We start from the raw sequence: 23,576 nt of genomic DNA, 5'->3' as shown, positions 1-23,576 counted from the left end.
GTTACACCACATTGAGACTGCACTGGCTGTGAGAAGAGTCATCACTAATAGCCTGTGTGTTATTGCTATGTACTTGTGTAATACCTCCCATGCTGATGGGTTTGTGCATACCTGTTTCTAATAAGACCCTTCAGCCCAGAAACCTGCCAGCAATCCCAACTTCCTTTTGGTGTTTTTCATCTCTCTTCCTGAGAAGTCAGGAAGGGTGTGACCACCTGTGTTCTAAAACAAAAGAAAGCAGATGTAAAGGGCTGACAATCTGAGTTGCACTGAGTCCAAGCACTTGAGGCTAATTACCAATTGGACAATACTCTGTTAACATATGCTTGGAGAATGACTCTTCCAACTGTGTTGGCTGGATCTGTGGGTGGAGACAGAGAAGTATGAGAGAGATCAAAAGGTGGAGTAGGACAAGCTGGATTATTCTTTGGCAGTGGAGAGAGAGAAAGGGTAGAGGTTCCTAGATCTAATCCCCTGATGGTGACCCCAAAAGACCAATAAAGACTTTTGCTTATCTGTCTCTGGCTGATTCTAAGATATCCAGGGTACTAAGGCAGTCATTACATATATTTACATTTTATTTTTTGTTATACAAGGTGAACATTTTATTAATATTTCATGTTATTTAAACATACAAATACGTACAAAGGTATTGCTCTCACTTATACAGAGCCTTATTTACACAGCTATTTACAAACAAATCAAATGCATAAGGCATCTTTTCAACTAGGGTGTTTTACATATCCTTCATAGTATAGGAAGTTCACAAAAACCAATTTCTTTTTTTATTATATATTTTTGGATTTTTTATTAAAGCTTTTCATTTTCAAAACATATGCATAGATAATTTTTCAACATTGATCCTTGCAAAACTTTGTGTTCCAAATTTTTTCCTTCCTTCAACCCACCCCCTCCTCTAGATGTCAAGTAATTCAAAATATGTTAAACATGTAAAAATATAATTAAATCCAATATGTGTATATATATTTCTACAAATATTTTGCTGTACAAAAAAATCAGATCAAAAAGGAAAAAAAAATGAAAGATAAAACAAAATGCAAGGAAACAACAAAAAAGTGAGAATCCTATGTTGTGAAACTCATTCAGTTCCCACAGTCCTCTCTCTGGGTGTAGATGGCTCTCTTCATCACAAGATCATTGGAACTGGCCTCAATCATCTCATTATTGAAAAGAGCCACAGCCATCAGAATTGATCATTGTATAATCTTGTTCTTGCATGTACAATGATCTCCTGGAAAACCCAATTTCTTTGACTCCAGATTCATACTTAGGCTTTAGAGGCAAATACACATCTGTTTTCTGAAAGATATTGTTTTTACTAACTTATTTTGATAGGAAAAATGCTGTTAATACTTGCCCAACACTTTCAATTATCGAACTGCTTCATTGTTAAATAGAATTTTCACAAATATTTACAAACTGTGTATTTTCTCCAAGAAAAAAATCAATAGGCTTATGATATTGCATACAAGTGACCCACTTAAAACATGACTTGATCTTAACACTAATATCAGCTAAGCACAGAAATCTACCATGAGGAAATTATTTCTCAAAATAAATTTGAAACTGGAAATGTGAATATCTCTTGTGTTCAAACAAACTTGTCAAGTGAGTCCATTCAAATGTTCCTGGAGTTTACTTATTCAAGATTGTTCAAATGCTTTCTTTCCTACTTGACTAAAAGTGCTGCAGATTTCCTTCTGAAAAACAAAGAACACAATAATCATGGAGTCACAAAATAGATTATTTTTCTTAATGAAGAAGCAGAAGTGATGATGGGTAGGAAGAACAAGAAAATGAGCAGTTTTCATTTTTGAAAAATGCAAAATATTTGAAGGTCATTTATTTAAAAGCTAAATTTTGTGGGCCACATAGGAAACCTTTAGTGATACTATTTCAATACTACAATTGGATATAATCAATAATGAACTTTAAAAACATTGTTGTTCAGTCATGTCTGATTCTTCATTATCCCATTTGAGGTCTTCTTGGCAAAAATACTATAGTGATTTGCCATTTCATTCTCCAGCTCATTTTACAGATGAAGTGACTTGATCAGTGTCACATAACCAAAGTGTCTGAGTCTGCTTCTGACTCTAGTTCTAGCATTCTATCCACTATACATCCTGGCTGCTCCCTTAAAAACATTAATAATGGATTATAAATTAGTTATGGCAGGACACTTTGAGATCATTAGCTAAAAAAAAAGACAAATTCCCAATTCAATTTATAACCCAAAACATAAAAAGCCTATGAGATTAAGATCTATAAATCTTCCTCAAAGTATACCTTGCTTGTAGTGATGCACACAATGAATATGGTAAAAATTCCAATTTCAAGTTTTCAATAATGAGTTAAAACAATGTGTTTCTTAACTGTCAGACTATGGAAAAATTTACTATTGCAAAACAATGATAATACCCAAAATGTTCTTAAAATCTATATGGTTAAAAATAAATTTTTTAACCAATAAAAAATCATAGGGCACAAAACAAATGTAACTGATTATCTAAAAATAGATACCTTTGAAATAATAAATCAAATCATTTCTTCTATAGGGGAAACAAAACGCATGCAAAAGCAAATATCAAGTATATACAATATAAATAAAATTTAATTTCAGGGAGTACACTAACTACTGGGGGATCATGAAAGACTTTATGGAGGAAGTAGCAAACTATTACGTATCCAAAACAAAAAAGAAAGAGATTAGGGAAAAAATCTTGACATAACTATTTCTGATAAAGTTCTGATATCCAAAAGCTACATGAAAATGATAAAAACTTACATGAGTAGATTCATCCCCAATGAATAAGACATTAATGAAGCAATTTTCAAATGGAAAAATTCACGTTATTAATAATCATTTGGAAAACTATAAACTCTAACTGAAGAAATGAAAATTAAAGCAACTTTGAGAAATCACTTTTGCACTTAACATGATGAAATAAAGAGTTAAAAAATCACAAAATTCAATGTTGGAAGAGCTATGAGAAAAAAGATACACTATTACACTGATATGGTAATTAGTAATGTTCATAAGTACATGTTTTATGTCCTAGCTATCATAATGCTTGAACTATATACTGAAGATATTTTTGAAAGGAAAAAACCCCACCCATACAAAAAGTTTCCTAATAATGGCTGCCATTTTTTTTCTCTAAAGTTTACAAAGTACTTAAGTTTTCATTATCTGATTTAATTTGTACAGTCCTGTGAGAAATGTACCAAGCATCATTTATCCCTTTTTATAGATTAAAAAAAGGTTAAGGGATTTGTCCAAGGTCGCCCAGCTAGTAAATTAAGAGGAAGTGAAGTCTTGTAACTCCTAAATTGGGCTCTCTTTCTTTTATGTCAAATCTTTCCTAGAAGCATTATTTGTAATTAACAACAAACTGGAAACAATCATATGCATAACAAATCAGTAAATTAAAGTAGCAGAATATTATTATGCCTAAAAAATTATAAATGCTAATACAAAGAAATTTTGATGAATGAAAAAAATTATTAAGTATTTACTATGTACCAAACTAAGTGGTGTGGCTCAAATATAAACTGAAGATAGTTCCTATTCTAAAGGAGATTATATTCTAATATAATATATATTATTATATTCTAATATAAAAATATATAAGGAAATGGCAGCCAATAAGTGGCATTTTGGTTCAGAAAGTTACAGGAAGTAAAACTACTGAGCAGATAAATTGATACAGCTTTTCTAGTTGCAATTATAGTATTGATTTGATTATGATTCCAAAATTGAAAAGTGTGCTTAGAGAGAGGAAGCCTGCACCCATGATTTCAGTAAGGAAACTTCCTATACCAATGCAACTTACAAGTCTTATCAGGGGCTCATAAACCTAGCTTCATGAATTTGTTTGATTGTTCAAATATTTAAGTAAATTTTAAAATAAATATTTCTTAAATTTTATTTCAATATAATTCTTAAAAAAATAACAAAGACAGATAATATCTGAGATACATGGGACAGACATTCCCCTCTCAAATCAACTGGATTAGCACATGAAGCCCACTATGTACTTCTGTCTCAAGTCACCATTCCTAGAGGGAAGGAACCACACATCAGTTCAGTTTACCCCCCAAGAATATAGTTCTGCTCTACTTACAAAGCTGATCTATTTTCTATAGATGAGAAAGAAGTCCAAATGAGCAAGAAAGAGAAAAGGGATGACTTAGGATTCTAAGTGACTTTTAAAAAAATTACTATGGGAGAGTATGACTTCTTTTTTAAGTGTCTATCTCCGTGAATCTCAGCCAGTTATCAGTCAGTGTCCTGTCAGCAAGGTGAGCAATACAAGTTTATGTCCCTCTTTCCTCCTCACATTTACTTTATAGGTGGATGGGATACATAGTTATTTAATGATAGAATCAAAATAAGAGTTCATGTCTCTGTCTAATGTTCATTCCACAATGTCATGTTTTCAGAATGCAATTTTGGTTTCATTCATTTTACTTATGAAATTGTTTGGGGTGTGTTAAAGTGTGTAAGAGTGTGTGTGTGTGTGTGTGTGTGTGTAAGCTAACAATTATTTTTTAGTTGTAAGGTTTTAATATAAAGTTAACAACCTTGGGATATTTTGAACTTAACTAGTATATAAAGTTACTTATTTCTTCGTGATTATACCAATTTTCCTTCTATTTACCTTTTATCGATATGTACTACATACTAGTTTTCAGAAAATTTACATTCCGTGTCTTCATACAAATTGTCAGTTGTATTTTCCTGCTTCATTTCACACAAATACACATCAATGGGTCCTTTTGTGCTTTTTATGTGTACTGTTATAGAATCCTATCAAAAGATAAATAAAATAGAATCATGAATGAGAGCTCCATTAACTATATTTATTTCATTCACTTAAGACAAACAATCTTTGTGGGAAATCTTCACTTTATTTTAAATGTTTCAATTATACTACATAATCAATTTTATAAGAAAAACTGAATATAGGTTGAAAAATAGCTGGCTATTTTACACAAAAAATACACCTAATCTAATACATTAGTCAGGGTGTGAGACAGAAGGGTAGATATTCTTATTGTAAGGAGCTAGAGCCAGACTAACTATGTAAAAAGTTTACTTACCCTGAATAATTCTCAGGTGATCAGTAGAACTGATTAATATACTGTACAAATTTGCATACATAAATGTACAATAAATACATTCTGCCATTAGCACTGATACATGTACTGATAGATCTTTAAAATGTGTTATCTTAAAAGGAAGTTGAAAGTAACAGTCCTGCTTATCTCATGGAGTTCTTTAGTATTTACTAAATCTTAAAGCATTATATAATTATGTAAGCTGATAATTATGATGAGATAATATGATAGTATTCTTGTTTTGAAAATGGCAAAGCACTCTGTAAATATAAGATGTTATTATTAAAATGGGGGTGACAAGGCCTGACTTGCTTATCTCCTAGTTTGGGAAGGTTAAAATACTAAATAAATGTGAATTATTACATAAGACTTTTGCTTTGAAAACTAAGACACTACTTAAAAACATAAGGTGATATTATTATGAATATGACCAGATATGTTGGCAAACACCTGTCTTTGATATTTAGAGAATATCAAAGGTATTTTTATATTCTTAATATTTAGAGAAGCTGAGGCTGATGGATTGTTTGAACTTGGAAATTCTGAGGTGCCATAGGGTTAGAGTTAATTGGGTATCTGAACCATTATGGTGGGCCCCTGAGGGTAGCCCAGTTCTAAAAGGGGCAAATCAAAACTTCCATACTATTCTACAATGGAATCAAGCCCTTGAGTGGCCACTATACTTTCAGTCTGGATGAGACAAGGAAATCATCTTAAAAAGAGCATAAATTAAAATTAAATTAAATAAGTATGATATTACCTACTTCATAAAGTAGTTGTGAATAAAATGCTTTTCTTAAGAAGAAAAGTGTATTAACAAAAGCACTAAAAATGGGAAATGTGATTTAACAACATTATAAAATGTTATGAGAGGTAACATGGAAAGATCAGGGCTCGTCTCATTTCTGAACATAATGGCTGTATGAAAAAAATTTTTATCTCTCCATGCCTCTTTTAACTCTGAAACTGAAAACTGTGAGAAGATATTAATCTGCACTGTCAGAGGAAGTTCCTTACACAAATAAAATCACAGGTCTAGTAAAAATAAAATACAATAAACAAGTATATCTTCAGGTGATTTAGATATTTTGGGTCATTCATCTGAACAGGCTACCTCTCTAACTTACTTCAAAGACCCAAGATTTCATTAGTGTGCTATACATCACAATCCCTGTAGGACTCAATAAGACTGTATTAATCACCCTATGATCAGTCTTCTAGTGATTAATCAATCTACTTTTTCATACAACAGATGTACAGTCTATCCCTGAGCCCATAGCTGAAAGCTTGAAAGACCTACCAGAGCCTATGTGTAACCTCTGATAATCTAGGATCACCTCACCTCATAACAAGGAATCAGAGAAGAATACTTTTTTTTTTCACTCAGTTTGAAGATTTTAAAATAAATGTGAGGAAAGAACCAATTTATAACCTGGCTGTGCCATATTATGACCCTGTGATATGAATAACTTTCTTTTTTTTTTTTCCCCCCCCTGAGGCTGGAGTTAAGTGACTTGCCCAGGGTCACACAGCTAGGAAGTGTTAAGTGTCTGAGACCAGATTTGAACTTAGGTCCTCCTGTCTTTAGGGCTGGTGCTCTATGCACTGTGCCACCTAGCTGCCCCTATGAATAACTTTCAAGGGATATGAGAAAACAATATGATAGTCAATACTCAGAGAAAGTCTGAAAAAAATGAACTAAGGATGATTTAACTCCCCTAGGTTCAGATTTTTTATGTTACAGTAGTTTAAAAATGAGTTTAATTTACTAATTGGTGGTCATATGTGGACATTCAATTACACTCTTCAGAAAAATGACAGTGCCAAAAACCCATTTAGAATAGAGAACATGCTGAGATTTCTCTGTGTCTATGTCTCTCTGTCTCTCTCTCTCTCTTACACAAACACATATTAACATTAAAAGTTATAAACAAATATCAATGAATACCTACTTCTTTGGGAGGTAGAACATTCAATTTGGTTTCTTCTGGAGCTTTGACAGCAATAACAATCTGCTCATGGAAGTCCTGAAGGCTATGGATATCTTCATAGGTTACATAAGCTAACATACATTCTTAGTCAAGGACTCTCTAGGTTCAGAAGATAAATGCTTCATGATACAAAGCACTTTTTAATTTACATGAACTAAGTAGCCTCGACTAGGAAATTATTCAGTAAAGTCAAAGTTTCTTTTAACTGGAGCAGACTTTTTAAATAGTCCATTTTTAACTGCTTACTCCAGTTACAGATATTCTATGTTTTCATTCATTATTTAATCTAAAAATATTAAGAAAAGTAATGAGAAAGGAAAAGTGATTCTACAACATATTAAATATTGAGATAAAAGAAAAATGCAGTACTTTTCCTATCAAGTTATTAAAATATCATATACTTTAAACTCCTCAAGAAATTTCATGCTGCATGAGACAAAGAGTAAAATGTTTACAAATAAAGATGACAGCAAAAAAGTAAAACTACTTATCTTCTATTTTATTTTCTCAGTCAAGGAGAATGTATCTTTGGAATAAAAGAGTAGAACATGATTAAAAGGTAATCAAAACTTAAGTTGGTTAGAGAGTTGTAGTCAGTCTAAATGAGTTTAAAGGTTTTCCAGTAAGCTGAGAGATTATAAAGTGAGCATTTATAGAGAACCACTGCCAAAAAAAAGGCAAGACAAATAAGACTCAAAAAAGACAAGACAATTAAACAAACCTGAAGAGAAGAGATACCAACATACATATACAAGAAAATAAAAATTAACCACAATAGAAAATGAATAAGGAGATGAATGACAATAAAAAGGGTCAATAAGAACAGAATAGCTTCAGAATTACTGGCATATCAGAAAAAATGTAAAAAGCCCAAAGAACTTGGAAATATTTTGTGAAATCATCAAATAAAGCTTTCCAGAAAAAAACAAGCTTACATGCAAGTAGAAAAAAAACATCTGTAGAATGGAAATGGAACCACAAAGAGGAAGATTATAAAATGTAATCCTTCTTAGACCCATTATAGTTAAACTCCAACACTAAAACAAAGAAAAAAATACTGACCACTAGAAAAAGATTTCAACCAATGTATATTAATTTGCATCACAACCATTTCTCAACAAAGTAAAGGAAATATCTAAGAAAACATAATACCACATATAAAACAAAGATGTATGAACCCAGAAGTATCTACCTTAGAAAGCTCAATATGTATGTATGTGTATACAAAGTTGAAGACCTAGGTAACTAGAAAGATAGTAGTGACCTTGTCAAATATAAGGAAGTTATGAAGAGGATTGGGAAAAGATAATGAGTTATGTTTTAAGATTTAGTTGTCTTTGGGATAGATATCCAGTTTGAAATGTCTAAAGGACATTCTATAAATTGAGACTGAAAATGTAGAGAGAGACTGGGACTGGATATCTAGTTCTAGGAGTCATTTGCATAGAGAACGTTCAAGTTGAGTTCTCTAATGGGAGTTGATGAAATCAAGTAGGGTAGAGAGAAAAGAACTAAAATAAAATACTGAGAAACACAGGGAGTGTGTGATACAAATGAAGAACCAGCAAAGGATATTGAAATGGAGCAATTAAATAGGTTAAAAGAACCAAAAACAAGTTTCATCACAAAAATCCAGAAGAGGGTGGTCAACAGCATCCAAATGCAACAGAAAGGTCAAGAAGCCTGAGGACTGAGGAAAGATTATCAGATTTCTCAGGTAAGACATTGCTGGTAACTTTGAAGAGAATGTTTCATTTGAATGATAAGATCAGAACTCAGATTGCAAAAGGTTCAGGAATGAATAAGAAGAGAAATGAGGATAATTAAGTAGAAACCATTTTTTCCTAGGAATTTGGCTAAGAAAGGAAAGAGAAATATAGGATGAAAGCTGGAGAGAACAACAGGCTCTAGTCACTTTTTTTTTTAAAGATGGAGGAACTTTAGGCGTGTATGAAGGCAAATTGTTTAAAGAATGAGAGTGGGGATGATTAAAGTTGCAATCTCCTGGAGAAAATGGGAGAGTATGGGATCGAGAGCACATATACAGTGCACATACATACAGTATCCAGCCTTGGCAAGATTGATCACCTTATTGACAAAAACTAAGGGAAAAAGAGGAGAGAGAAAGGAAGATGTCAGGGTTTTGAGATGAGATGCTATGTTTTGAGTGAGTGGGAAAAATTATGATAAAGGTCTAACATGAATTCTGTTCAACATGGATGAGACTATGGCCCTTGTATAAAAATATCAGGCAGGCTTGCACATCTGCTAGTGGAGAGAAGAGAGAACTTCTCCCAAATAAGAAATATTGAGGGGCAAGAAGCTAAACAAAAGCATCTTTGTCTTGTGAGTTCTTGAAGATCTAAAGAATTTTTCCTAACTTCCCACCAGCTCTAGACCAGAATTCTCAGCACAGCTGGTATCAATGTCTGCATAGGGAGTCAAGGAAGCCAATAAAAGTATTTCCAGTAGCTGTGAGTTACTACTTTGCTACATATATTCTGGAAGCTCAAGCTTCTCTCTGAACTTCACACACACACTTTTTTGGGAGGGAATGCTTTGCAATACTTATTCTTAGTATACTACCTTAATAATATCCCCTCTGAAAGTTAATTAAGTCTAAGTTATATTAATTGATCATCAAGATGGGAAGCATCCTGGTGGAGGCTTGTGAGCTGCAGCATTTGAAACATTCAACCACTCAGGACACTGCTTAGAAACTGAGTAAAGAGGTAATTAAGTTCTGGGGACCAAATTTAGTGCACATGGGTGCTGAGATAGAGCACATGCTGGGGATAAAGAGAACTTGAGAAAAGGATACTCATTAGATTGTGAGCTTCTTGAGGGCAAAGATTATCTATTTTTATTTGTATCCCAGCACTTAACACAGGGCCTGGTATACAGAAGATGCTTAAGAAATGTTTACTGACTGACTCCTGTCAAATGACCATTTTTTCCTAAGTAAAATTGACCAAAGGCCTTTAGCAGAGAGAAAAGGAAAGAGATGTATGTGAGACTTGAGAAGAAAAGGTTTGGAAAAGCCTGGTAGAAGGAGAATAAGATACAAATTATGAGGGAATAAAAGATTGCCATCATGACACAAGAACCAGTTAAATTAGATAACATGAGTTTATAACTAACTTTGTAGTGTTTGCATGGCTTCTCCAGATCTGTTTAGCGATTCTTCTGTACTTCTTAGTTGTCTGTAGGCCTTCTGAAGTTAAGCAAATTATTCAGCCATAAAACAACATCAAAGTCACAGCTTTAACTCAGGTTTCCTGATCCCAAAACTAACTCTCCACAATGCTATACTGCCTAACTTAAAAAATCATGGAAGTCCAAAATTTAATCAAGTCTTCCCAGTCTAGATTAACACTCATCAAAGTGAAATGTTTTGAAGACAACTGTGGTAGAATGAAAAAAAGCACAGAATTTGGAATCAGAAGGATTGGAACAAAACCTAACTGCCCATTACTACAAAAAGCAATTGATTAGCCATCCTGAAATTCAGTTTCATCATCTGTAAAACCAAAATCTTGGTCTTTTAGTTATCTGTACACCTTAAATCCCTTGATTAACTTTGACACAGAAAGTGATTATGGCCAATGGGGAAGGTGAGTGGAGTAGGGAATTAACTGCATGAAGGTAATGAGGCAAGAAAAAACAAATAGATTTTGTAAATCAAAGATACTTTGATTTCTCTGCCATTTTCTCTTGAGTTCTCATGGCACTGCAGTGCCCCAACAAGTAATACAACAATAACAACAACCAACTGATAATTATATAGTACTATGTGCTGGGCACTTACTAATCACTCTACAATTATCGTATTTGATTCTCACAACAATCCTGGAAGGTAGATATTGGCATATTAACTCAGAACTTCTGATGTCTAATGCCTAAAAAAGAATGAATTAGTTAGGTTTCAGTACTACCAATTCAGTTAAGTCTCTCCAATTCAATCCAGTTTCTCATCTACTCTTTTCCCTGAGTAAAGAAACCAAAAATTTAGGAGCAGCAAGTTGTTACAGTGGATAGAGCACCAGCCCTGAAGTCAGGAAGACCCGAGTTCAAATCAAATCAAATTAAAAGTGTCTGATGCTTAATATTTCCTAGCTGTATGACCCTGGGCAAGTCATTTAACTCCAATTGCCTCAGGGAAAAACCCAATAATTTACATGGGGCCTACCATGTAAATCAAGACAGCTTGAAATTAGTCAAAAAGGCTAGAATGCTGCTTTAGTAATCTTAGGAGAGAAACAATAAGGACCTCTAAAATGAAAAGTGGCAACTGTTGATTGTTGAGCTGCTGTGAATAAACTGAAAAAAAATCAGGCAAAAGAAGGAGTACCATGGAATTTCTCAGGACACCTTTTGTTTAAACCAGTGAGGCTGGCCCTGATTGCTGGCAAAATTCAAAATGAATCAGGAAAGGTATAAACATTTAATAATGAACACTTAGAAAAGGAAGCATGCTAGATTATGCTAGACCAAGTTCATTTCTTTTTCTAGCAGGATTTTAGTTTTGTAGATCAAGGGAATGCTATAGTTTGTCTGGGTTTTAGAAAAATATCTAATAAAGTTTCCTATGTTCTTATGAACAGAATGGAGAGGTGTGGACTTTAATGATCAAGCTTTCTTAAACTTTTTCTACTTGCTACCCTCTTTTCATCTCAAAAATTCTTATGTGACCCTGGGTATATATCTATACTTTTACAGATATATTTTTAGACAAAACCAAACATTTACTGATAATATGTCATAAATTCACAAATCATAGTTTAAAAAGCTGAGGGTTAGATGACAGTATTATTATTAGGTACATTCAGAACTGGTTGAATTACTAAGGCCCAAAGTAGTTATTAATTAAAGTATTGATGTAAACTTGAAAGGAAGTCTCTGATGAAGTGTACCAAGGATCTCTCCTTGGCTCTTAGCTTTTCAGGAAATGCTTTCCTCAAATTTAGAGAAGCATATCAAATCTATGCTCAGATTTCCTTTCCTCCTCTATCATAATCTCTGGCCATCACTTCCATTTCAGCAACCAGTTCCTCCCAGTTAGTGAGAATCTGATTTAGAATACAATTTCCTCTTGTTGATTCCTCTACTTTTTGAGGGGAAAAAAATGATCATTTAAAGCAGGGCAGAAAGTTATTAAGTGCTCCACTCTGAGAGAGAGAAGAGAGAGATCCAAAACATGTCTGGATAATCAAAGTTCCACCGTCCCTGCTGAGTAAAACCTGCCAGGCTTTTGATTTATTTATCATACAATTCTTCTTTCTGTCCAAATAGTCTATAGTATACTCCAATGATAAAATAATTTTTATTACTTTCCTATTTGACCTTAATCTAAATACATTCTAGTCATCTGGTATAGACCCCAAATGGAGTCTTGTAAATAAATGAACATGATTTATTATGAAGAAATTTATATACCTATTTTATGTATTTATATACACAGGGTCATATAAAAATTGCCTGGGTAAAAAGGGGTCATGAGTGAAAAAAGTTTAAGATGCCTAATCTATAATAAACTCTTACCCAATCCATGAATCCAATTTGTCTTTCACAAATGGGAAAAGTTCTTAAAACTCACAAAAAAGCAAAATCTTTTGACTCATGATTAATAATTAATCTAAAGTTTTACTTCTTCAACTGTTAAAATAATGAATCCCACTTATATTAAACAAAAATAACTATAAATGTTGACTTTGACATCCAAAATAATTGGTTTTAGAAACAGGCATAAAATTTAATAGTAAAGGATATTTAGCATTTTCTTTGTCATCTGCTAATTCAAATAACTGGTGAGCACAGATTTTATTTAATTCATCCAAAGTGTCTTCCATTGCAGATAAATTAGAAAGTTCATCCCTTAGCTTCTTTTGCTGTGCTATCTTTCTATCCATACTGCCCAGGTCAGATCCTCTTTAAGAACATAAAATATGAAAAACAGAACAAAGTAACATTTAGAATATAGAAGAATAAAACTTTAATCTAGATTACTGTACAATATTTACAATAAAAATTAACACTTTCACCATCACTTTTCTAAGAAAACTCATCATATAGATTTAAATGTTTTAAAATATTTTTAAACAAGTTCCTAGACATGAGGATAGAGACCCCGGTCGAGGTACCATTTGGCGGGAGTACAGATTACATGAAAAAGAGCAGGATGAAATGTGAGAAATTTTATTAATTTTAGTACAGTGTAATGGCCTGTGAATCATAGCATCTGAGTTCAATATTTGCAAGTCATTTTAATTCTGTGTCTCAATGTCTTTATCTCTAAGAGACGTATAACAATTCTTGAAGCACTTACCTGGCAGAGTTGTGAAGAAAATGCTTTTTAAGACCATAAATAACAAAGAAATGTGTACTAATATTATTGTTGTTGATAAATATAGGAAACTTATAAACTGACTAGGAAGAGCATTTAATGCCAAGCTAAAGAGCGGGCAATAGGGAACTTCAGAAGGCTTTTTAATTAGGCAAATGACATTATCCAATTTGCATGAGGATAATTATCATTCCCTTATTTTCTAGTCAAGGGATCCTAAAAGATTAGGTAATTTATCTATGATCAGAAGTAGTGATAGGTGCAGGATTTTTGTTACTTCTTAGCCTCTGGCTGACTACAGTTCCATTCTGCCTGTTAGCCTTTCAAACCTAATCTCCAACAGTTTTGTGCAGGATCTAGAACATCAATCTACTTAATTTTAATTGAAAGGCCATGTAGTATCTAATCTCCCCATTTCACAGATGAAGAAATTGACACCAAGAGAGAGGAAATTATTTATCTAGAGTCACACAAGCAGTCACTGGCAGAGAGCCAAAGCTTGAACTCAAGATCCTCTTACTCTAAATCAAGCACTATTTTCCATATCATCAAGAATCAAAGTTGTTGGGATCTTCTTTTTAATAATAAAAAAAATTACAAATGAAAGCAACCAGTAAATCAGTCCATGCTGAACCTATACAATTACAATTGCTAAATGAGTTGAAACTGAACTAATATTCAATTTTAGTTAAAAAATAATGCAGTGTAGCATTATATAGAAACTGCAGCAATGAAGGTTAGGAAAATATGGATTCATAATCTGCCTCTGATCCTCACTAGCTACTCTATGTGACCAAGTAGTCTTAGGTAAACTTTAATGCAGGAGTTCTCAAACTACCTCCTGAGGGCCCGCCAGGTTATGGCAAATGGGCTGAAGGGCAGAGACAGAGTGTGAGCTTTTGTTTTTACTATAGTCCGGCCCTCCAAGTCTGAGGGACAATGAACTGGCCCCCTATTTTAAAAGTTTCAGGACCACTGCTTTAAGGTTTCTTGAAATCTTTTAAGATTTCTTTTCTCAGCACAGATTTTGATTTGCATGAATAGAAAAGTTCCCATATTAATGAAATAATTGATCTTTGATGTTCTTATTCATGATACATCTTTGTACTTTTGAGATCCTGGGGCTTAGATCTAAATGAGGTTCTAATGGTCATCTACAATCCTATGATTTTTTTTTTTTTATTTTATCATTTTACAACTGAGAAACCTGAGGCCCTGAGAAGTTGTGATTTGTCCAAAGTAACAAGTAATAAAAGATCACATTTGCAGGGACTTTAAAGTTTATCTAGTCCATCTGCCTTATTTTACAATTAAGCAAACAGATACTGAGTGATTTATCCAAGGTTACAGAAGTAGTAAGTCATAGAGAGCATATCTGAGCACAAATCCTCATACTCAAAAGTTACCACTCTTATAATTATCACTTGTACAATTTCTGCTTTTAAAAACTCTTATGCTACTCAAAGTTTTTAAAGTACTTTATCTTGTCATTATTTTCCCCATTCTTCATTCACTGAACAATATTGTCCTGTCTCTGTAAGGAAAAATGAGCTTTCTTGTCCTCCATTACTTCTTGAGACTCTCCTGAAGTGCCTTACTGATTTCTTTCCCCAAATCACAGTTTTAGCTAACATCATTGTCCAATTTACACCCCTAGAATCAGCAGAATCATGTAATGTTAGAGTCTCAATTCTTTCCCATTATTACAAATACGGGAAATCTAAAATTTTTTTAAGTCTCAAATCAAATTCTTCCTCCTTCACAAAGTTTTCACAGATCACTCTAGCATATAATCTCTTTTGCATTCCTGTTGAACTTTCTTGGTTGTTATTTTTTAAAAATTTATGTTTTTTATCCTTAAATTCATGAAGATTTAATACCTTAAATGTACCAATAATCACAATATTTAATGGATTAACACTCATATACACATGCCTTATTTTGTGCTCATAAAAACTGAGTTTCTACAAATCAAATCACATTGTTTATTGATCTTTATTTAATGTATTTAACACTTATTTAATAAAAATTTATTGAAGGTCTTCTATATGTAAGGTACTATGCTTGATAACTATTCAAAAGTAATAGCTCCTAACACTAGTACTATTTAACACAATATTGAAGTTCATATTAAGTCCTATTGTGTTTTATACTTTCAGCTTACAGTTTTCTTAGAATACTCTAAATTTTCTTAGAATAAGTCATACCTATGCAGCTAAAAATCTATAATATATTTAAAGCCAACTCACATCCACTGAATACAGTTCTTAGATCTTTTCTGAATGAGTTTGATTCCATGTAATACATTGGTGATGTCATATACTCTTCGTTTCTTTACTCCTAATATTGTAGCAACCTCTTTTAAATGAAGAACACCACTGGGTGCAGCTTTGAGAAGGTCCATAAATTTTCGAGTGTAATAACAGAGAGATGTATTATAACGAGTTTTTGATGCTTCTGGGAAAATAGTGAAAACATTATATTAGCTCAATTTATGCACATTACTTGCCCATTAAATTTTTTATAGGATTATGACATTTAAAGCTGGAAGAGATTTTAGCAATCATCTAGTCTTATCCAATTTACTTCACAAATGAAGAAATTAAATGACTTGCCCAAGATTATAGAAGCATAAGCAAGAGTGAAAATTCAATCTTCCATCTTTAGACTTTCATAATAGTCTTATTCTAATGTTTTATTGTGGCACAGAAGTGATCTGGGATTCTCAAAAGCTATTCCAGCACAGTTTTCCAGACTGAAAAGACTTTAGTTCTGGAAAATGAACTATTTGTTTAGCTAAATTAAGTATACAGTAGATTTATTAATAGAGGAAAATAATGGATTTTTTTTTCCAATCATAGCAACTCAAAATATCTGAGTGGGTGGTGATGGTAATGGATGATAAGGTTATATTCACTGAAAAAAATATCTAAATCAGTGAGATCATGGATTGTTCAAAGTATCAAAATATCTTCTTTACAACTAAATAGACATGTACTTTAGGTTGTACTTTTAAACTCTGTTCTTATCCCTATTCTGGTACACTTTTTTTTTTTTTTTTTTTTTTTTACTAATGAAGTTATAGTTGACACATATGTCAGATTTGTAGAGGACAATAAAGTGGGAGGGACAGTTAATATTTGATTTAACAAAAATTACATCCAAAAATTTCTCTACAGGTTCTAACAATAGGGAAAATCTAATAAGATGAAATTTTAATTCTCTCCTCTTTATTCAAATTCACATAAGATAAAAACTAATTTATTAAATTAATTTGATAAATGTAAAATCTTGCACATAGGGTTAAAAAAATCAAATGCAAAATTACAATACAGAGAAATGTAGTATAGAAATGGCAGGTCAAAAACATGTGATTATTGGGGCAGCTAGGTGGTATAGTAGGTAAAGCATCAGCCCTTAAGTCAGGAGGACCTGAGTTCAAATCTGAACTCAGACACTTAACACTTCCCAGTTATATGATCTGGTGCAAGTCACTTAACCCTAATTGCCTGGGGACGGGGGGGAGGGGGGGGGGGGACTTATGATTATTAAACTAAATTAATAGAAGTACAGTATCTAAAAGAAACAAATCCTTTTAAACTTTATCCTTGTCAGAACTCAACCAAGATTTTATGTTGTTTGGATATCAGATTTTTGGAAGACAAACATCAGCAGGTAAAGATAAGGGTGTCCAGGATAATTAGGAGGCTCAGGCCCATTTAATAGTATTAGTTGAAGGAAACTAAAGATGAGTCGGGAACGTTTCCAAACAAATTATAGATTCAGAGACTTGGAGCTTACAAGGGCTCTTAAAAAGAATCAAGGTATGTCACACAGCTATTAAGTGTCTGATACAGAATTTGAATACATCTTAACTCAAAGGACAGCATTTTAATTGGATAGAGCACTAGCCCTGAAGTCAGGAGGGCCTGAGTTCAAATCTTGGGCAAGTCACTTAACTCAGAGAGAGAGAGAGAGAGAGAGAGAGAGAGAGAGAGAGAGAGAGAGAGAGAGAGAGAGAGAGAGAGAGAGAGAGAGAGACAGCATTTATTATCTCAAGGGCATTCTATTTGAACAGCCCCAAAATAAAATAGGCTACTTGGGAAATAATGAGTATCCTATTTCTTGAGATTATAAATAAATGGAGGCTGAATGACCACTTTTCAAGAACAAAAAAGAATGAGAATAGATCACTACTAAGGTCTCTTCCAATTCAAAAACTAGGTTTCAATAGAATGACTAATGGCAACAGAAAAGACACTTATGGGAAGCAGTCTACATATTACCATTATTAAATTTTTCTGGTTTCTCAATAAGATTTGCCATGTAATTAAAATTTCAATAGAGCAACTGCCTTTAATAAAATATCAATAACATCATCATCATCACTTAAATTTTTGCTAAGTCCCAAAACATAGAATTAGAACTAACAGATGATACTTAAAAAGAAATAAATACAAATGTTTAAGTTTGATATAACATAATGAAATATAAGCAAACATTTCCTAACAATTAGAGATATACAAAAGTAGAATGTGCTACCTTGGGAAGCAAGAGGTTCTCTCTCACTAGAAGTCTTTAAGCAAAGATGGATGAGGTATGACTTAGAGAAAAGTTTATTTTAGGTATGGTTTACAGCACATGGCCTCTGAGAATCACAGATTTAGTATAGAAAGGAAAGGCATTCATATAATTTGCTCAAACTCCTCATTTTACTGATGAGGAAAATGGGACTCATAAATTTGTCTTTCTAAAGGTCACACAGTTAAATAAGTAGGAGGTCCAGGGTTTGAACTTAGGTACTTTGAGGCTTTAAGTCCAGTTCTTTTTCTACTACTACTTTCCAACTATGTGATTCTATAGTGTTTTAAGATTTAAAAAGTGCTTTCCTCACAACAACTTTGTAAGCAATTATTAGTATAGGTACTAATAGGCTCACTTTACAGAAAAGAAACCAAAGCTAAGAGAACTTAAATGACTCATCCATAATTACTGAGTTAATAAGTAAAAAAATCACAATTTCGATACAGGTTTCATACATACCCAGCCTGGTATTCTTTCCATTATTATGTTGCTTCTCATCTCTCAAGAAAAAATGTTTTAAGTATTTATCTGTCTGATGTGCACTCATGATATTCTTTTCTGTTTCTATGGAGCATGACCACAAAAATGTCTTAGAACTTTTCTGAACTCTATATAGTACCTCACTGCGATTCTTTAATTTTTTTAACATACTAGGATATACTATAAGATATTTAATATGTATGGGAATGCCTGCCATCTAGGGGAGGGGGTGGAGGGAAGGAGGGGAAAAAACTGAGAACAGAAGGGAGTACAAGGGATAATGTTGTTTTAAAAAAAAATTACCTATGCATATGTACTGTCAAAGAAAATGTTATAATTATAAAAATTAATAAAACAAACAAACAAACAAACAAATAAATAAATAAAGGCTCTGACTTAAAGACCCTTAAGATAGATGACTTCAACTCAAAAATTCATGTTTCTGTTAACAACAAAACCCAAAACAATGATATGTAATAATGCTGCTAGGTCTCTGAGAAAAACTGGTAAATTGTAACTCCCCTTTTCCTTTGTGGAGATATGGTACTTTGGGTGTGAAATGGTGCACATATCATGAGACTTCGCTGATATCTTTACTAGTTTAATTAAACTCCTTTTTACCTTTAAAAAAAAAAAAAATTTAACATATACAATTTGGGGGCAGCTAGGTGGCTCAGTGGATAGAGCTCCAACCTTAAATTCAGGAGGACCAGAGTTCAAATCTGGTCTCAGACACTTAACACTTCCTAGCTGTGTGACCCTGGGCAAGTCACTTAACCCTAGCCTCAGGGAAAGAAAAAAAAAAAAAAACCATACAATTTAAAGGCTTCTTTGCACAAAAATAAACTATTCACTATAATTAAACAGCAGTTAAGTTGTCACGTCTATAAACTATCCTTTTAATTTTTTTGTTGATTTTTTTATTTTTAAACTACTTTTATTTCCAATTACATACACCCTTCTCATTCCTAAAGAACCAAACTTTGTAACAAAAAAATAAAAAAGTTTAAAAACACAGTTCAACAAAACTAATCAACAATCAATGCCACAGTACATGCAATTTTCCAAATCTAGAGTTTCCCACCTTGCAAACTAATGAATGCATAGAAGTAATTAAGGCTTTAAATGTCATCATGATATCTTTTTTTTTTTTTTTTTTGCTTCCATAAACTGTTATATCATGTAGATTTTTATGCAAATTGGATACTTTCCTCCTGGATTTCATAAGCTTTTAATTCCATGAACTCAACAAAATTTAAAGCAAGACATCATAGGTTTTTTTCCTCTCTCAGAGGGAATAAAATGACATATCTTCTAATTCCACCACGTATGACCATTTTCCTCAGTGGTGCAGCAGATGATATGGAGAATAAAAACAAATGATAACCAACCAAACCATTACTATAAATATAATTGGTAAGTAGCTGGAATTGAGACAGAAAAAAAAAAAAAATAACATGTCCTGCTAAGTTTTTGCAAAGCAGCCTTCAAAAGCAATATCTCTCTCTCTCTCCATATACTGTGAAATTCTCTATGCTAGCATAATTGACTTTCAAAATAATGATAAAATTGCTCACCCTATTATAATACAGCAATGGCCTTAGGAGCTTTGCCAGAAATATACCTGTTGCCATAGAAATAACACTTTTTACTGTATTATTAGCTTCCTCCAAGAGATTTATTCACATTTTAAAAATTGAATATGTACAGAAAAATAACCTGAATACATATTTAATTACATAAAATTATGTTATAGAATATTAAAATATGTAATATTTCACTTACTTTTTCTGGAAATGTTTTCTTCTAAGTTATTTTTTATTTCTGGTAGCTTAAAAAAAAGGAATATGTTAGATTGTATCTAGATGATAAATTATAAAAGGTAATATAAATAAAAAGCATTTCAATGGTGGGGTGTTTTTTTGTTCTCTAAGGTGACAAATTGGACCTGGAAAAGTTTTACTACTAAATCTAATTCTTTCTATTCTCTTCTAAAGCTTGTGGTTTTATCGTCTTTGGAAGAATCACAGACACAAATTCCCATATAAATACAACATTAAATGTTCCCTTGTAGCAGTGGTCCTCAAACTTTTTAAATGGGGGCCAGTTCACTGTCCCTCAGACTGTTGGAGGGCTGGACTATAGTAAAAACAAAAACTCACACTCTTGTCTCCACCTCTCAGCCCATTTGCCATAACCCAGTCGGCCGCATAAATGTCGGGCCGCCTGCTCGTAGTTTGAGAACCCCTGCCTTGTAGCAAAGAAAAGCAATAAAATGTTTATTAACTTAAAAATTAAAACAAAAATAACTGCTCCAGTGATCATAGCTTATGGGGTATTCAACATTCAAAAAAAAGGAGAGGCATATGTTTCATTCTATGTTCTCCCTATTCAAACTTGGAAAAATTACTCAGAGTTTAGCTTCCCTTTTTTCTGTTTCATTTTGCATCAATTCATGTCTTTTCATTTTTCTTTGAATTCTTCATATTTGTTAACTTATTTTTTTTCTTTTCAAAATTTTATTCTGAATGTTAAAAGTAAAATAAGCATTTCCATAACATTGTAGAATAGAAAAAGATGATTGCATATGAAACTTGCTCTTCATTTTAAAATATATAATAAAATTATCATGTAACTTTTTTTCTTCCTTCCCCAATTTCCTGCCCTGGAGATGACTACCATTAGACATAAATATGTGTATACACACACACACACACACACACACACACACATATATATGTACAACTATTCTATACTTACTTCTATTGATGCAGATAGCATCTACCTTCATGGTACACACACACACACACACACACACACACACACACACACATCCTCTTTCCACCTTAGATATTGTCATTTTTCCTTCTTTCTCAGAGGACCATGACATCAGGCAGATGATACCATGATATTCAAGTGAATTGGTTTCAAGTAAAGGAGGTCTGAGAAAATTCACTTTCTCAACTCCAGAATTACCTGGGTCCAGAGGCAATATACAGATCCGGACAAACAGAGATGGCCCTCACCTAATAATACATTAATGGGGTAATTAATCCTCTCCCTTTTACTTATTCTCTTAATTTCAGTGGCATGGGTTGGAAGTGCCCCTTTTGTCCTGAAATATTTTATTTCTATGCCTTCCTTATACTCTTTCTAGAATCATCTGGTCCGTGTGTCTTCTGTGTTCTTTTCTGAGGGATAACCTTGTGGAAGATTGTTTCATTTCCCAGACGTGTATGGGTGTATTGTTTTGGTTTTAATTTTTAGCATTTTTTTCTTGTAGATTTGAAATGGTGAAGGAGGTGGGGCGTAGGGTTTTCTGAGTGAAATAAGTACAACCAGGAGAACACTGTATATTGTAACAGCAATACTATAGGATGATCAACGGTGAATCACTTCGCTATTCTCAGCAATATGATGATTCGGAGACAATTCTGAAGGATTTACCATGAAAAACGCTATCTACCTCTAGAGAAAGAAAGAATGAATGCAAATCGAAGTACACTTTTTCTTTACTTTTTTATTTCCCTCCGAAGGTTTTTGGTTTGTCTTTTCTTTCACAACATGACTAACTTGGAAATGTCTTGCACGACTACCCACGTATAACCTATATCAAACTACTTACTTTCTCAGTCGTGAGGAAGGGAAGAAGAGAATTTGGAACTCAAAAAAAAATTTTTTTTTTTTTTTTAATGAATGTTAGTCCTTTCTGCTCAAATTGCTTATCTCCTATTTTTTTACTTTTCTATCTATACCTGCCCCAAACTGGAAAGACTGTTCTCAACTGGAAGCGCAAAGAGTTTTAAAGCCTTCTAAATTCATTAAATAGTGGCAGTTTATAGTATACATGTCAAAAGGAATGTTTGATAATTTGTAGGTACACCCTAATACTACCTGAATTCTGGAGAAAACTGGAAAAGAAATACCTTTGAATTCTACAATTTACTTCTTTTCCCTCATCCTACAAATTCCCTTCATACAATCACTTAGTTTCCTATTCCTCACCCAGCCCCCACTTAGACTGAAGTAAATGGAATCAGCATTGGTCAGTGTCCCATTTCATGCACCAAACCTCTGGGAACTAGTGATTCGAGAAAACCAGTCATTTGCAGAGTCATTTAATCACGGGCCTCGGTGCTCCGCAGCGTGCTAGGACCCAGAGAGCCTTCCAGCGACTCAATGAATTTCTTTCCAAATTCTTAAAAGGATTAAATGTATTTGGGGCGGGCCAAGCGCCTAGCAATAACTGCAGGCTGATTGACAACTAAAATCCAGAGGTGAAATGTACACACCGCGGAGAGAGGTGTTCCAGGCGGAACAACCTCGGAGCCCGAGGCTAGTTTTACGAAGAGTTAATTGCGGCTCCGGGAGCAGTAGTTTCTGCTCGGGATAAGGTTCGATTTCCTCCGACCAGTTTACGGCTAGGCCGGATGATGCTGCCCAGGAAGGTTTGTAGGTGAGGGAAACCCTGTGGGCGGCCCGAAATCCCGGATCACTCACACCAGTCCAAGGCCCCGGTGTGCAAATACTGGATTTGGGCTTGGGTAACTGGGCTAGTCACTTTCCCGGCCTGGAGGCTATTTGCTCATCTGCGTCTCCCGCCTTCTCCCTCCCGATCCCCTCCTCACTCACTCGGATGTCTTTGCTCTCCTCGTCCCAGGCCCAGGGAGAGTCGCGGGGATCCGGATGTGCGGCCCCGGCCCGAGCCAGGTTCTCCGGCTCCGCCTCGGGGGCTCCATCCAGCAGCCTCTCCCGCGCCCGGCTCATCCTCCCCCGCCCTCCCCGGAGCTGAGCCGGGCCTCACGCCCCTCACGCGGCTAGCCGGCCTTTCCCGCGCCCGCCGCCCGCTACCCACAAGCTCCTCGGCCGTCCGGGCTGGCGGCCGAGTCTTTTTCCCTCTCTCCTGCACGCCTCCCGCTCTCCTCGGCTCTTTTCGCGTCTCTCTGCACGCTCCTTTATACCGTCTCTCCCCCGCACCCTCCCGCCTCTCTCCTCTGCCTGCTTCTCTCTTCCTCCTTCCCGCAACTTTTTCG

General features: G+C 34.1%; 1 protein-coding gene across 3 annotated transcripts; it reads right to left on the bottom strand.

Annotated features, from left to right (window-relative positions):
• Positions 1-48: 48 nt before the first annotated feature.
• LOC141554860 (transcription factor E2F6-like) lies at positions 49-23,496 on the bottom strand. 3 transcript variants are annotated; one of them, XM_074287214.1, is made up of 8 exons: positions 23,176-23,495; positions 20,329-20,374; positions 18,523-18,627; positions 15,729-15,936; positions 12,906-13,064; positions 7,098-7,212; positions 4,686-4,834; positions 49-1,721 (listed from the first exon to the last, which is right to left on the bottom strand). In XM_074287214.1, the coding sequence occupies exons 1-7, from the start codon at positions 23,308-23,310 to the stop codon at positions 4,709-4,711; spliced, it is 894 nt and encodes a 297-aa protein (XP_074143315.1). In that variant the 5' UTR covers positions 23,311-23,495; the 3' UTR covers positions 49-1,721; positions 4,686-4,708. The 3 variants fall into 3 exon arrangements, with proteins under 3 accessions (XP_074143315.1, XP_074143316.1, XP_074143317.1); XM_074287215.1 differs by having other exon boundaries at positions 49-4,834; positions 23,176-23,496; XM_074287216.1 differs by lacking the exon at positions 18,523-18,627 and having other exon boundaries at positions 23,176-23,493.
• Positions 23,497-23,576: the final 80 nt, after the last annotated feature.

This window comes from Sminthopsis crassicaudata, chromosome 2 (genome assembly GCF_048593235.1).
Source record: "Sminthopsis crassicaudata isolate SCR6 chromosome 2, ASM4859323v1, whole genome shotgun sequence".
NCBI lineage: Eukaryota > Metazoa > Chordata > Mammalia > Dasyuromorphia > Dasyuridae > Sminthopsis > Sminthopsis crassicaudata.
This window is presented reverse-complemented; position numbering and strand designations above follow the sequence as displayed.

Excerpts from the sequence above, each read along its gene's own strand:
- LOC141554860 (XM_074287215.1), bottom strand. The coding sequence starts at position 23,310 with ATGAGCCGGGCGCGGGAGAGGCTGCTGGATGGAGCCCCCGAGGCGGAG. Across the intron at positions 20,375-23,175 it reads AGGAGAGCAAAGACATCCGA|CTACCAGAAATAAAAAATAA; the intron begins GTGAGTGAGGAG and ends CTTTTTTTTAAG. Across the intron at positions 15,937-18,522 it reads TGGAAAGAATACCAGGCTGG|AAGCATCAAAAACTCGTTAT; the intron begins GTATGTATGAAA and ends CTATTTTCCCAG.